The sequence below is a fragment of the Pogoniulus pusillus genome, chromosome 22 (genome assembly GCF_015220805.1).
Source record: "Pogoniulus pusillus isolate bPogPus1 chromosome 22, bPogPus1.pri, whole genome shotgun sequence".
Lineage (NCBI taxonomy): Eukaryota > Metazoa > Chordata > Aves > Piciformes > Lybiidae > Pogoniulus > Pogoniulus pusillus.
The window spans coordinates 15,799,760-15,815,324 of record NC_087285.1 but is presented as its reverse complement, the minus strand read 5'-3'; the positions used below and the strand labels follow the sequence as shown (position 1 = coordinate 15,815,324).

Sequence of the window (15,565 nt, the reverse complement as noted above, 5' to 3'; positions counted from 1 at the left end):
GGAGGAAATTATATGGTTTCAACTGTTCCCTCCTTCTTCATCAAAGGAATGAAAAAAAAGAAGTGACTATTCTCTCAAGAGTTATTCTGCAGAGCAGAAAGCACTTAAATCTGGCAGCAGCAGAGTGTGCTACTCTACCCTACACAGAGGTTGGAGGGAAAAGCCATTTCAGGCAGCAGAAACCCTTCCTGAGATAGAGGCTACTTCCAATTTACACAAGATTATTTTAATGAAATCAGGTTATACCTGTAACAGCTGTAACTACTGCAGGCCATTCACAGACCTTGTACACCTGCCAAAACAGTAACCACAGTGCCATTCAGCAGATAAAAAGGATATAAACAAAATTATTTGCAGTTTTTCTGATATGAAATTAATCTGTTTAGGTTCACCAATTCTAAACAGACATTTACCTCTGCTGTTTACATTGCTTTATGCATATTTTGTTACATTTCATGCAGGGGAACCTGTGGTTTAGTGGTTATCAGGACTGAGTATTTTCTTTCACTGAAGCAGCTAAGGGCCATTGCATGTAAAAATATGAAAGGGGAAAGCTGTGTTGAGGGACAAATTGCATCCTAGAGTTTTTACTATATTCCCATATAACTGGAATGTGAACCACACTGTAACACGTGTCACTTGATCAAAGATAATTGACTTTTTAAACTTTAAGTCAAATGGAGGGGAGAAAATGAGTGCATTTAAAAAGGAAAAGAAAGATACTCCTGGCAACCCTCATTTCTGAGCAAACTTCAAGCTCTGGATCCTTTGCTTGGGAAAAGGTTCTCAATAACTAGATTGGTAGAATTTATTGATTTTTACAGCTCTCTAATCAGATCATTCCTTGAGTATCCACCTAAGATAAATGCACCCAATTTCCTAAGCTGCTAGAAGCACTTCTATAAAGTGGTGCCTTGTCCTGCCTCTGTAAGAATCCAACAATTGTTTGATATTGCAAAGCTGCCACAGCATTTGCTGATGCTGTGTTTCCTAACTGCAAATATGAACAGGATTTTTCCCTCCCAAATAAAACAAATCCTAAAGACTAGCATGTTGAAACATGTCAATGGTAAGTTATTTAAATTACATACTGTCAATTAACTTTCCCCAGCTCAGCTTCAAAGAAGCTTAATTTCCCAAAATGGTGGAAAAGTACTTTCTTTTCCTTATAAATCAAATTTATATATTTTCATACATCATTATAATTAAGGTTATACTGTAAATCGATGCAATTACCTCTATATAAAAATCTCCTGTAGGCATGAAAATTCATTTAGCCCAGCCTCATGCTGACACAGCTTTAAAAACAAAGGAATTTAAATAAATCACCTCTATTTGAAAAGTACTGGCAAAGTTTTGCCACTGAAAACCGCCTGAAAATCTTTTTAAACAAGCAATTTGTTTGATGATTTTGAAGTCCTTCTTCATCAGCAGCTACTAGCTGGAGCAGTAAAGGTACAGACACTCTGCATTTTAAAGGCAAAAAGTAAAAGAACTGCTGAGCAATTGTGCACCAGCACAAAGGTATCACTTGTATGAGGAGTGCAAAGTCAGAATCCCCTGCTTTAGTACTAGAATAGCATCCAGGTGAGAAATGCTTTGGTAACAATACCTACCTGTAGCAGTTTTTATTGGTGCATCTCATAATACATAAGCGAGGACAACGTTAATAAGGTACTATAAAGTTGGCACATATCACAGCTGGAAATGACCCATATCTCAGTATCCTACAGTATTAGAAACTGAGCTGATACACTTCTGTGCATACATGAGAAAGCTAGCTGTAGTTACATGCCGCCCTAGTCCTGTCTCAGAGTCACCAGCAACAAGCTTACTCCTACAAACAACTGAGAAGAGCACAGAACTGTAAAAATCACTAAAACCACATTGCTATCCCAGCACAAGTGTAGCAGAGCCATAACAGAGAAAAGCCACAGGTGGCTTCAAAGGCAGTGAGTAACTTCCAGACAATTAACATTTAACAGATTAAAAAAGTCAGATGCCAACACATTTTTTGCAGTCGTGATTAAAAACCTGGGCATGCTACTTTGAGAAACCACAGTTCTCTAACAACTTAACTAAAGGGAGTTTCTGACCACAGTACATCTTTATCTGGATGGAAGGAAGGAAGAAACACTGCAGAGTGGGAAAATTATATGCAGTACTCATTGGCTATCAGCCTCAACAACCCAGATGCAATCCCTAATTAACCCCATGTGCAGTCACCAGTTGAATCACATAACCATCTGGAGAGCAGGTTCCAGAACGTCAATCTTTTCATCTCCAAAACACAGACGCCTAGCATTCCAGAGCCAGACTAGCAGGATAAGGTTCAAATCTCAGCTCTGAGCTGTCTTGTAGTTTTGTCCATGTATCTACAAGAACTTGTCACCTGCTCTAATCTACTCGCAGCATATATATGGTTCACATGGCTGTAAACATCAAAGCCATAGCCATGCAGCTGTGAAAGGTAACCTTCTGATGCTGTCTTTACAGCCCAAACTAGGCAACACTTTCGCTAGTCTCTTGTTTAATGTCAATGACATAAGTTGCAATGCTCCTTGTCTGCACAGCATCTCACAGCAGCTTTCTCATCAGCCAGACACAGGCCAAAGTCACTGTGCTATTCTTTCAGGACATCAACATGTTTCCAAACACCGGTTTTACTCTACTTACATAACAAGACTAAATAACAAAGTTCAGGAGGATTGCCTAGACAAGATTTCTTTAGTGCTAATATAAACAGCCCCTTAAGTGTAATGAATGTATTATCATGACATTTGTAGTAATCAATATGATACCATGCTGTTACCAAATTCTTAAAATTCTTTTAGTAAGCAAAATGGCATTTACTAGAGTAATGTTTTCTCTTGAATACACTTACCCACATAATGCATATTAAGGGCCAAGTACTTGTACTGGAAGAGAGGGTTGTTGTGCAGGCTACTTCTTTGGATCTGCTGGAAGAATGAGCTGACATCCCATCTGTACAAGACATCCAACAGCATGATGCTTGGGACCCTTAGGGCCACATTTAATACTGCCTCCAACTTCTCCTTTGCAGCCATTCTCTTCCCTTTCTGTGAATTGGCAGCAGACTGTAAATAGCACAAGACAGAGAAGAGTAATCAGATCAATCTCACTGTACAAACAGCTATTAGGCTTTGTGATCATATGAATGGGACTTCCTGTGTGGCCACAAATGACTAAATGCATCAACTGAGTTAAATTCAAATCCAGACAGGACAGCTTCTGTTTTTTGCTATGTAAAGGTTAATGTGCTAGTAATTTTTCCTTGGTGATACTGTAACATGAGGAAGGGGGGAAGAGGGGGAAGGCATTAATGTCATAAAGGCAGCTAAAGGCTGTGCACTGACTGAATAGACCTTCATTCTTATTTGCACTACTGTAGTATCCAAGACCCCAACGTACTAGGTACTACATCAACACAATGAGCTTTAGAAAGCAAACACCAACAAAATTTAGAGACTACCTCTACCTGACTTAACACTGTTTCTATGCCTTTCAAATGAAATAACCACCAACTAAAATACTTCTTAAAAGAAAAAAACATAGATCGACTTCCTTAATGCCAATTGAAATAAATATTTTTAATAGTTAAAATTAAAAAACACACAATTTGTGGCATTCATTAACATCTATAAATTTATACATTTATGGAGTTTGAGGGCTGCAAGTTCTAGATAAGGGTCAATAATCTAACTATTCTGCTAGTTTATGTGTAATTCACCACAACAAATCATACAAACAAAAGACCCTATCCTCAGTACTGAGTAGCAGAAAGTAATTTCATTTTGGAGCTTGCATTCAGAGATGGATGATGCAAGACAATGAAGGCTGGTTTGTTGTTTTTTTTAATGCTGATCCACAACAGCATCTCAAGAGATCCAGTTACTAACAGCATAATTTTTAAGAGCAAAAGTATCAGTTTCCACATTTTGTCTGAGCACTGCCTTCAGCTGAAACAGACAGTTGCTCCTAAATGAAAAGCGCTGGTTTTATGACTACCACCTGCCCACCCAGGGAACAGGATTCACCCCAGGCTGTATCTGTGAGCCACCACTTCCATACACAGGATAAGAGAAGTACAGCTGAAGTATTCAAGGCCAAAATGGGGATGACCCAGCACATTTTTATGCATGAGCAGCCATTCAAACAAGTAAAAACAATCGTCTGCAGCACAATTGGTTTTCAAATGAGGTCAGATTTAAGAAAAGGCTCCCCATCTCAATTGCTAGGAGGACGACTGGAAAGAACTGCATCTTGACCAAAGAAAACAGAAAAATCTGCACTTAGTACACATTTCAAATACAGTTTTCCAAGACTTTACTCATATTGTCCTTGGGTAAGTTTTAGAAGTTCCTGCAGTTGTGCAAGCTTTATACTATGAATCCAACATGGAAGTACAGCATGAAATGAAACCGTGCTCCCTTACAGAAACAACAACAAAAGTGATCGTCCTTCTTTTGTGGAAACACACATCACTCCTCCTGTATTATTTGTGTTGCCATGGCCAAGATGCTACCATAAATCGTCTGTGAAAACACCTAAAGCTATCCCGACTCTTGCCAAAGTATGATGACAGAAAATTAATTCAGATCAAGTCAGGATAGATCAAAACGGAAATTGGCTCATTAAATCACAGGGTACCAGGCTGCTGCTTATCACATATAGCCCATAGTCTTAACTTTTCAAGCAATGTAAATGTAGAGACTTTTTACAGCACTCTTGCAACAGGTTTACAAACCCCAAAGACAGCACATCCTTCCCTTGTTGCAGGAAGCATTGTGTGGGATGCCCCTGTGTTGGGCATCCCACACAACACAAGCATTTCACAATGCATCCCCACACAAATTAAAAGATCAGCTACAAGATTGCAGGTACTTAGAATGAACAATCAAACCACTACCCAAGCAGCTAATACAGTATATCAGCATTCAGCATTTAGTGTGAATGAAAAATGGAGTTTAAATGGATTCCACACAGATTGGATGGCGTTTCACCAAGCTGCCTGCTGAAATACAAGCCCATACTCAGCACACAGCTGAAATTATTCCTGGTAAATTATTTTAAAGTCCTGGAATTTAAAAAAAAAATGGTTTTGCCAAGTTTGCAAAATTAAGTAAAACCTCAAATTAAGCTGCCTGCTGTTTAGTTTCAGTTGGTTGGGGATTTTGGTTTTTTTTTCTGTTAGGTCACTTTTCTAAGTGCATCAGGGCTTGGGGGTGGGCAGGTTTTCACTGTCACAAGAACAGTGACCACAAGCACCTCATTTCAAATGACATTCTCGTAACTGTCAAACCTTTTCAAGTCAACAACTATCAAACAAACAGGCCAAAAAGGAAATTTTTGCTTCTGTTTTCACTTTCCTTAATTACTCCAAATACAGAATTCTATTAATATCTCCCTTTGGCACCTCCAAATTAAGCCGAAAATTTTTCCTTGAGAATTTAAGAAAACTGAAATGTGCAGCCTTTATATTATCGGAGAAAACCTAAATTTCGAGTCCTGCTCAAACAGAAGCAAAACAAACTCTGAAAACCACATTATGTCACAATGGATACCAGGAGCACCTCTGTAGCATGTTCTGTCACTGACTGACAAAGCATCCAATACTAACAAGAAACCTTTAAAAATTAACTCAACTAGAAGCACAGAAGTGTTAAAGCCTCAGCTGTAATTGCTGCCAAGTTCTAACAGAACATAACACAGGCAAAGTCATTGCTCTAAGCTCATTATATTGTAGAGAGCTCTGGCAATACATTATTTTGATTGGTGTAAAAACAAACAAACCAAAAAAAAAGCCCACCACAATGTTAAACCTCTAAAACCTTTAGCTAAACGATGAGAAGAGTTGCTGGATGCTCAAACATTATGGAAAAAAATAGGTCACTGCCGTATATGGCCAAAAAACAGACTTAAGAACAGGACTGGGAAGCCACTAGTTTGTTTCAAAATTTTTTTCCTATGATTTCAAACATCTCTCTGTTCCAATCAGGATAAGAAAAAGAACAGCAACAGGAAGAACTTCAGACTTCGCATCCTAAACAAGTGCAAGGGCATTTGTGCTACTTCACCAAAACCACCTTTTAAAACCTAATTGATCATTTATTGCAACATTTTTGTCTTCCCATGCTACAGTACTTTTCAAAAAATCCCTCCCTCACCTGACACGACCATTTTGTCAAAAACAAATTCCTCTATAGCTTTATAGAAAACAGAAGAATTAGCAAAACATCATAGAAAAAATAAACACACACCCCCCAACATTCTCAGAAGTCTGGTTTAGCTCATTCCATTAGCAGAACAGATTAGCAGTAAACTAAAAAAACCCCAACCAAACCTCTAAAGATGAGACACATTCTACCTTTAATAGAGTTTTCTTTCTGAGGTTCTGTCATCACATAAAATGTTACCATTTCAGCTGAAGCTGTGAATTATGCCACTTAAACGAGTGTGACTCTTGTATGTGCCCTACCATAAATATAAATCTATCACATCACAGGCAGAAAACACTCACTGGCAAAGCAGTACAAGAGGCCACACAATATCTGTGGCCATTTATTCAAGCATGTTTAAAAAAAAAACTGCATTAACAGAATAGAGTTTCTACATTTTAAAGGTCATTTATTATAAAGTTACTTAACAGTTACAGAAATATGCTGGAATATCTGCAAATTTGAGTTATTCTAACACTTTCTGTGGTGATTTTGGGTGTCAGTAGATGCAGTAATTCCAGTCAGGATCAGAACTTCAAAACCAGATTTGATCCTGCAGCATTCAGCCTAATATCTGTGAGCAAGATGTTCATTCTCCTACAGGATTACAACCTCAAACACTTTGAAAGATTAATGACTAGAAAACAAAAGAGAGAGATTTGATTTCTGTTCCTCACGTTGATGAAATTTTTGTTACTTTGGACACATCCATTAACTAGCAGACTTTGATCTGCTGTCCAGCTTCAGTGCTACATTCTAAAACCAAAAGCGTCACCAGGAAAAGCTTCCTGAAGAGGGAAAAAGGAAAAAAAAAAACCCTAAATCAAAACCAAAATATACAACTCTTACCTGTAACTACATAAAAGCTCAACGTCACTGCTCAAAACCTAAAATTAGACCCTTTAGTCAGGCTGTATTTAGACACTCCCCAAAGCCTGTCCTGCTCTTGAGAGCAAAAAGAAAGAAATCTGAAGCACAAAAGAAACCCATTCTTCAGAGACTTAGATCTCTTTATCACCAGTTTGTGAGGGAGAAGACAAGGGAAAGAACAGGACCAAAAAACACCAGAACGAACAGGACAAAGAAGTTTATCAGATGTACACTGCAGAAAAAAACCCAAACCACCAAACCTAGAACTCTGGAAAGTGAGTCACCAATTCATCAAAACAGTTCTTTCCCATGCAGTCAGCAGCAAGGAAAGCAGAAGATGTTTTGGTCGCATACAATTTAAATTGGTTAACAAGGACAGCACTCAAAAATTTCTGCTGAGAAAGCCAAATACAGTGAGCACACCAAGTGTACTAATAAAGCATTGAAACACTGCAGACGTGCACTGCTAACACCAACGTTAGGATCCGGTCAGCATTTCCAATAGTGCTCTGTTTTCGTAGCTCTCTAGAGCAATTCAGCAACTCAAGTAATAATCAGAGACTTCAATTTAAAGGTTTAGAGAGAGTCACTCAGCAAACAGACTGCTCAATCTCACCATGTAAGAGGTTAACAGGAATAAACAAATTAGTTTTCCTCTTGCTTTTCTCCATCGGGTCTAACAACAGGGATTGCAGTGGTGGTGGGACTAGAGAACTGCTGTTTCTACCTAGAAAACAATTAAGTTCCCAAATTCCCACCCATTAAGGTTTACACTGTTGTGAACTAAGGCACAGCTGAGGTTAATAATTTTGAACAAATGAAAGACGTTGCAAAAACCAACTTTTTCTGCAAACCAAATTAGGTCAACTTCTTATCTGCTTATAGGGACTTATGTGAGCACATATTCACATCAAAGACATTAAAAAATGGGCAAAATCAACAAAAGACAGTTAACTGCACAGAAGAAGAAACGAATCCGTATTCCCAACTTTAATTCTAGCAAGTTTTATATGGAAGAATAGGCTACATATCAGAGTTGTGAGACTAAATTTTTCTTTAGAGATTCATTTCTGCAGTACATTGATACACTAAGAGCAGCTCCAGTACACTCTCAATTACATAGTAAGTGTATTATTTATAAGCAGCCTGTAAAACATTCTCTGTCTTTTATTTTTCATAATGAGTATAAAAGATCAAGGGACTGAACTCAGGGCCTAACACATGTTAACAAAGGTTAACAAATCCACCAGGTATGTAGCAAAATCTTTCTGTGGATTTCTATAGCATCAGTGCCTGCCTGTGTATGACCAGTTCAAATCTAGTCACACTGAGAGGTGCCCCCTGGTTTTTGGATCAAGATTTGACAAGTTCGGCTAGGCAGCTAAAAGACTGGAATCTAATTTATTAAAATATAACATCTTTAAGTAAAATATTCAGTAGAAAATCTAGATTGGATCAACAAACTGAATGGCTCCAAGGTCCCTTCTGACTCGACAGTTTCTTGCCAGTCCAAGGTTTGGTTTATTAACTAGTTATTCAGCATTTTTCTTTTTGCCATCACAGCCATGTTTGCAAGCCTACACCTACAAGCCTGCCTAACCACATTTGTATCAGCACATTCTGAGAAAATCTGGGCAGCAGTCCCAAAGCTTCTCTGCAGAGGATAAAATACCCAGAGGACCTGCACACAGCATTAATGACAGCCCAGGATGATGCAGTCTGTGACAACCTCGGAGAGCTGGATCACAGTAAGCCCAGCCACACAAGTAAAGCTGTCATACCCCACAAACTTCACAGAACACCCTGCAACCCAAATGTGCTATTACCAGGATGATTTTACGTGACAGGATGAAATGTATTTTACAGTTGGTCATTTAGTTTTTAGCCTTTTCAGATATAGAGACAGCCTATGCTTAGAACTTGCAGTGCCAATAAGTAGCTACCTGACTAGTAAGAAATTAAAACATAAAATTAGGCTTTCAAGATTTCTCTAGGTCAATACTGATAAAGTTTTCAATGCTGCTACCTTAGCTATCTGAATAATACAGAAAGAGCATCAATTTCCAGTAGTGTGAAACAGGCAGCTTAGCTTCCTGCAGTAGCAGACTCATGTGACAGAAAGATCAAACGAACGGTGAAAACACTTAAGAAAAGGCCGTTTTAAAACATGTTCAAACTTAAGCAACCAAAAAAATCTTTCCAGAAAATCTCCAGGAGGTGAAGTACCCACACTTGAACGTTCCTTTCAAGTACACAACTAATTACAAAGCAGCAAGGCTTCTTTAAAATGAAAATAAATGTTATAAAGGTAAAGGTAGGGTGCTGGCACATATGTCTGAATCATATTGAAAGTGCTAGACAAGAACGTCCACTTAAAAAGCTTAACGACTTGAAGGCGCTAGACAAGAACGTCCACTTAAAAAGCTTAACGACAGTGAACTTGTCCACTCTATAACCACATCAAACATTGCCAGGTCCCTCTGGAGCTAAAAAAAATTAACTCAAAGTAAATCACCACATAAAAAGAGTTCCAGGGGACTGAAAGAGAAGCTATCTGCATGTCTGTGTGAAGAAGAGGAAACCATCCCAAGTTTAGCAAACAGCTCAGAGAATATTTTTGAGCGCAACATGAAACCCTACCCAGGCTTACAGTTTGCCACGACACACCCATTCGTTCACATCTTACTGGCATGTGCCTTTCTGCATCTGCACCATGGACTTCAGCTGCTGAACCCGTGAGAGATACTAATCTCTATCCATCATTTCCAAGGGACAGAAATTCCCCCATATTTTTTTCCGAGGCATGTTGCTCAGCTCCTATCCCCAACAGAACAAGACTGCTCTAACATCAGTAATTCCTCAGAATGACGGAAGGTGAATTCTGTGCTTTGGACAAGCAGTAGCTTTACATACTGCTCGGCAATATTTTTGACAATCTTTTCACAGAATGGTGGTCAAAAAGACAAGTTTTTCCTAATGTCGAGTATATGAGATAATTGAATCCTTTCGTGGTATTACAGCTCAAAAACCAGCAGCTTATTACTGTATTAAAACAAACAAGAAAGAAAAGATAGCCCCTCATGCAGAGGCAGCTTGTTATTTAAGTGACAAATACAAGCCAACAGTAGAGATGAACCAAAGTTACAGAAGGCAATAGCTTAACAGCTCTCATCCTAAAGGATTTTTTTTCCAACATCTAAATCTATTGTCATTAACCTGCAAACAAAACTGACCAAAGAGTAATTACAAATTATTTCCTTCCTCTCTTCCCAGACTTGATCTCTAGGGTGCATTACACACAACAAAAACCCCTAATACGAATAGAACTTTGAAGTATCCAAATGCCAAGTCCAAAAATGGGCTAAGAGAAACTCGTACCAAAATTTGCATAAGAAATTAATACAGCAACACCCACAAACTTTCTGTAAAAAGTATTTTAAATGGGATCACAAATATCTAATATTTACGAGTCAAGTAGATTACAGAATCCCTTTTTTCAATGGCAAACAAAACCTATCTTTTGCCTATAGTGTCTACTATTCTCCCTTGTTAACCGATACTTAAATACATTAAAGAAAAAAAGCAAAACGAAACACATCACCAAACATTTGTTTTCCACTTTATTCTCCCAGATTATCTAGGCACCAGGTCCCCCACACGCACTCCCAAAAAGGTAGCGCAAGCAGAAGATAAGAATTCCACCAAGAGCGACCATCTGTCACAAGTGTACTAAGTACACAGAACTACTCTCGATCAGAGGGCGGAAAAAAAACCCAGAAAATTCTCATCACAAACTCTATTTTGAAAGGCTACAGAAGGTCTCAAAAAAACTGACTAACATAAGAAGGAAAGAGAGGGAAAAAAAAAAACAAACAACAACTTGTTCATGCTACAGAGGGACTGTTTCTTATATAACCATTACCACATGCTTTAGGGCCCGTCTCCGGAGGGCACAGCCGGGCCTCCCCTCTTTCCCACCTGGACCCAAGCACAAGACACCGTTCCGTGCCTCACCCCCGTGCGGCGTCTGGCAGCTCGACAAAGGGTCAGGAGATATTTACAGCCGGCTGCGAAACGCAGAAGATAAAGCCAGAGCACAGAGAGGGAGGGGTAACACCGCAACCTCCCCATCGAAGCCAGCACCTCAGTCACGACTGCAGCACCGAGAAGCTCATCCTCCGGGCCCAGGTCCAGCTGCACCGCCGGGCTGGGCACACGTATGCAAGCATTAGGGCCTGGGAGATCCACAACCCCCCCACTCCGTTCCCCTCCACACATACTTCCCAGCCGGCGACTTATTTCCTGCCTGCCGCCTGCCAGGCGAAACTCCCGCACTCATCACCGGCGCCGCAGAAAGCCCCCAGCATCCTTCCCCGGGCCCCGCGCAGCTCCGCCGCCTTTGAACTCTAGTAACCCCGCACGACTCGCTGCAAGCCAACGTCGGCGAAGGGAGGGGAGAGGAGGGAAGGGGGGAGGCGGGAGGAGATGATGGGCTGCCGCACACAGGGAAGGCCGGGGAAGCCCCGCCACACAAGCAGGCGGACGCGGACACGAGTGCGAGCAGCGCGGTGCGCGGAAGGGCGCCCAGGGATACGCGGAGGTGGGAGGGATGGGCGCCCCCGCCTCGGCCCCCGCCATACTCAGAGCGGCGGGGGGGAGGGGCCCGCGCGTGTCTGAGGCGGCGGGTGGGGAATCACCTGGACCGGCGGGATTGCCGCCACCACCTCCTCCTCCTCCTCTTGATCCTGCTCCCCGGTGGCGCGGCGGGGCTCCGCGCCTCACAGCAACGGCGGCGGCTCGGTGCCCGACGGCGGCGACAGAGCGGCTGCCCGAGGCACCATGGCTGCGCCGCGCCGCCTCAAGGCGCCGACACCCCCCAGCCCCGCAGACGGGCAGCCATGGCCCCGCTGCCTGCGCGCGCGCCGCCCCTGTCCGCGCATGCGCACGCCCCGCCCCGCCCGCGCCCCCTCGGGCCCGCCCTCGACGGAGAGGCTGGAGGCGGTGGGGCTGGGGCAACGCTGTCGCGGAGCGGATCGTGCGGGTCTGTGCTTCTTGTCCTGCCACTGTACCTCAGGGCGGGGGGTGGTGAGAGAGCGGAACGGGTTTTTTAAGGGGAAAGTGCAGTTTTGGGTGGAAAAAAACACTTTATGCGTAGGAATTAGGCTGAGGAAGCTGCGTGCAGTTGAGCGCCGCGGAGAGGGCTCCCTGCCAGCCAGAGCGGCAATAGCCGGCTGCTCGCCACGCTGTTACCCTTGCCTTTCCGCCCTCTCCGAGAAAGGACGGAGGTTTGGGTTTAATTTCTGATGACAGACCAGGGTTTTGGGTTGGTTTTGTGTCCTCCCGGCACGCGAAGGACTCGTCGGGGCAGCTGCAGGGCTGGAAGCTGACTCACAAAGAGCCGGCAGCAAAATATGAAGCAGTGTCTGGTCAGATATATAAAAGACAGTTCTCCTGTTTTAGTAATGATCTGTATTGGCCTTGTAAAATACAAAACACTCTATTAATTTCAGACACTAGAGTTAATTATTTTTTTTCCCTGTGGAATACTGCTAAATCTATAGTCACCTTTGTTGTGAGACCCACAAGAAGAACATCAGACTTTTTATTCTTCCATTTTTCAGCTGGAGACCTGTGCTCAGGGTCCTCTGTGCAGCACCTCATCGCCACAGTCTGCATTCAGCCCCAGCATGGGAAGTCCCACTAATAGTTATTCTGTAAGGGTTGCATGGCCAAGTCCTAGCATGCATTAATGAGTGCTAAGGAAAAAATAACTGACCCCAGAGAAGTAACGTTTTTTATTTTAATGTTTGAAAAATTTCAAACCCACGTGGTCAGGGACATGAAAAAAAAACTTTGCAGCAGTGAGGAATAAGGAAATACACTAAACTGGAAAATCCTGTAGTTCACAAGGGTTGGCCTAGCCAGATTAGTAATTGCTTTTTTCCTGCCCTCTCTAATGAGAACTGAAGGTTCACAGGCATAGGTATTAACATTGTATACCCTCAACGTCTTTATGAAGCAGAGATGAAAATAAAGGGTTTGGTCGTCTGTACACATTCTGCTTTGCAAAGCTACCCTTTTCTAAGTACCCAAGGTTTTCAAAACACCAGAATTTAAAAAAGCAGTTTGTATTAACTTTTATCATAACTGTGCCACTGTACACTAAGGTGATTGTATTTGGTGTCAACACTGGACCTCTCAAACTCAGCCCAGAACGTAGCAGAGGGAAGACAAAATGTCACAACTGACAGAGGTCTCCCACACTGAAACCTTTGCTCAGATACCAAAGAGGAGCTCTACTTATTTATAGTATTTTCCAGAAGCTTCAGATTTTAATGCTCTTTTCAAAGTAACAGGCCTTTTTACTGCAGTGCTTTTAGTTTGAATCTATAATCTTGTACAATAATTTCTGAACTCAATAATTCTTCTCTTTGAAAAGAGCAAATATGGATGTCCACCCAAACTTAAGGGTGTGCATATACATGTGATTACTACTCCTAAGCACTTCGTGCTCTGCTCATGCTTAGAAGGATCATAGAGACCCTTTCTGCAAAGGACTTCTTTGATCCACTGAGTTTCTTTCCTAAGCAGTTATGTTTCCTCCTTTGCCACTTAATAGATTCCTGCATGACAAGTGCTTGCAGTGCTTGTTTTATGCATCTTTGTTATTAATTATGCCACTGTCACCTAATTCTTTCTCTTTTTGTATCTAGGATAAACTCACAGCTCCCAACTGGACTCCTTCAGAGAACATGGAAAAACAATGGCTTCCCCAGCCCCCAACCACCCCATCGTTCTGCCTGGCTCATCTGACTCACTGCTGCATCACTGTTCACTAATACTTGCCAGTACCCCACTTCTTATCACAAGAGTATGAACCAGCTGTCAAATAAGGCTTAAGAATTTCAGCTTCATTTCCAGGGCCTGCTTCTCTTCTCATGCTGTGCATGGAGAAAGAATCATGAGTCACTTCTTTACAGTCCTTTGTGGGCTTGGTTCAGTGCTGACTGAGGCTGAGGACAGGGGATATGGTGCAGGATCTGTAAGTCATAGTTCCTGTATTCAGTGCTGTTTCTGAGAGAAACAACAGCAGGCAGCAGAGACACAAAGACAACCATAGGCAGTAACAGGTATTTGTAGGAGATGGAGTAGAAATCCCTATTACAGAAGTAATTATATCACAAAAGTATTGCAGCAAAGCACTGAAGTTCTTGCTTCAGTTTACACGCAAACAATAGGAAATTGAACCCCACCTTTATTTCATTCTATTATCTCTCAGCATTTAATTTTGAACATGCATTCCTACACAAATACACAGGTTTTCTAATGGGCAGACCAGCTATGTGGCATTACCACTATCTTGTCAGGCATGTCTTTTTAAAAGCACTTCAACTTTCTGCTTCATTTCTCTGGAATTTTAAAAGCCTCTTCTGCATTTGACACTGGGTGGCTAAGAATTCTGAATTCAATGATTGTTTATCTCCCATTATTAACAGAGGCATTTGGATTCCACACTTTCAGTGGTTATCAACTGAGGACTGAAGTGAGCCACTATAGTGACATCTCATTAAAACTTTCAAAAGACCTTTTCAGAATTCAGATAATGTGGAAGCCTGATTTGTCCATGTGGATGGACAAATGCCAGCATCCCAAATTGCTCACAAAGAAAATCCCAAGAGCAGCAAAATATGCTGACATAGCATGCCTAAGGTAGACAGTTACACAGTCAGGTTTATTTGAAGCTTTCCACAAGCCATTTAAAAAAAAGATAATCATATATACATATGTAAAAGCAAAGCAAATATCTTAGCAAGTAAGTTATATTGCATATAGTCTGGCACAAGTTAAATAATGCAAAAATTAAGGTTGCCTGCAAAACTTAATTTGGTGTGCCTTGTAATACTGCTGGCAGAGAGCCCCCAAAGCCTCTATGTTCTCTTGCAATTTTATCTCGTTCACTAAACATAGGAACAAGTAAACTTCAATTCTTGCATAAACCCATAGCCACATACAGGAACTGGGAGCATTACTGGGTCCTTCAAAAGCAAGGCAGTCAGTGCATCTCTTTATCTGTTTCACCTACTCTCCTTATGGCACTATCTCAGAAATTCCCTTGCTTTTCCTTATTTCCTAAATTATTCCTCCTCATTTTTCCTCATATTCTCACTGCTTTTCAGAGCTCTTTATAGCAATTCAACTAGTTCCAGTTTCTCAGTTTCATATTTATTTTCAGTCTCTTCAGGAAGCCACTCCTGTATCTGATAATTACATATCTCTTATGACTACATATATTTTTACTACTTTTACAACACCGGAGAGCACTGACTGATTCCAAACAAACGCACAGCTGCTGTGACTTACAGCTTACCTAAAGGGAAGTCATACCAGTCTGTGTTGAGAAGCTAGAGAGCTGGGTGATGATGTAAGGAAAGTGATGAATCAGGTTTTGTTTGGTG

At 41.3% G+C, this 15,565-nt stretch overlaps 1 protein-coding gene across 2 annotated transcripts in view; it reads right to left on the bottom strand.

Annotated features, from left to right (window-relative positions):
* RNF145 (ring finger protein 145) overlaps positions 1–12,010 on the bottom strand; it is a 44,755-nt gene extending 32,745 nt beyond the window's left edge. The window contains exons 1-2 of one of the 2 annotated variants that reach the window (XM_064161947.1): positions 11,807–12,010; positions 2,885–3,098 (exon numbers count right to left, since the gene is read on the bottom strand). In XM_064161947.1, the coding sequence (XP_064018017.1) occupies positions 2,885–3,068 (184 nt within the window). In that variant the 5' untranslated portion in view covers positions 3,069–3,098; positions 11,807–12,010. Of the gene's footprint in view, positions 1–2,884; positions 3,099–11,389; positions 11,753–11,806 lie in introns of those variants that run through there. The other variant, XM_064161948.1, reaches the window with a different exon arrangement.
* Positions 12,011–15,565: the final 3,555 nt, after the last annotated feature.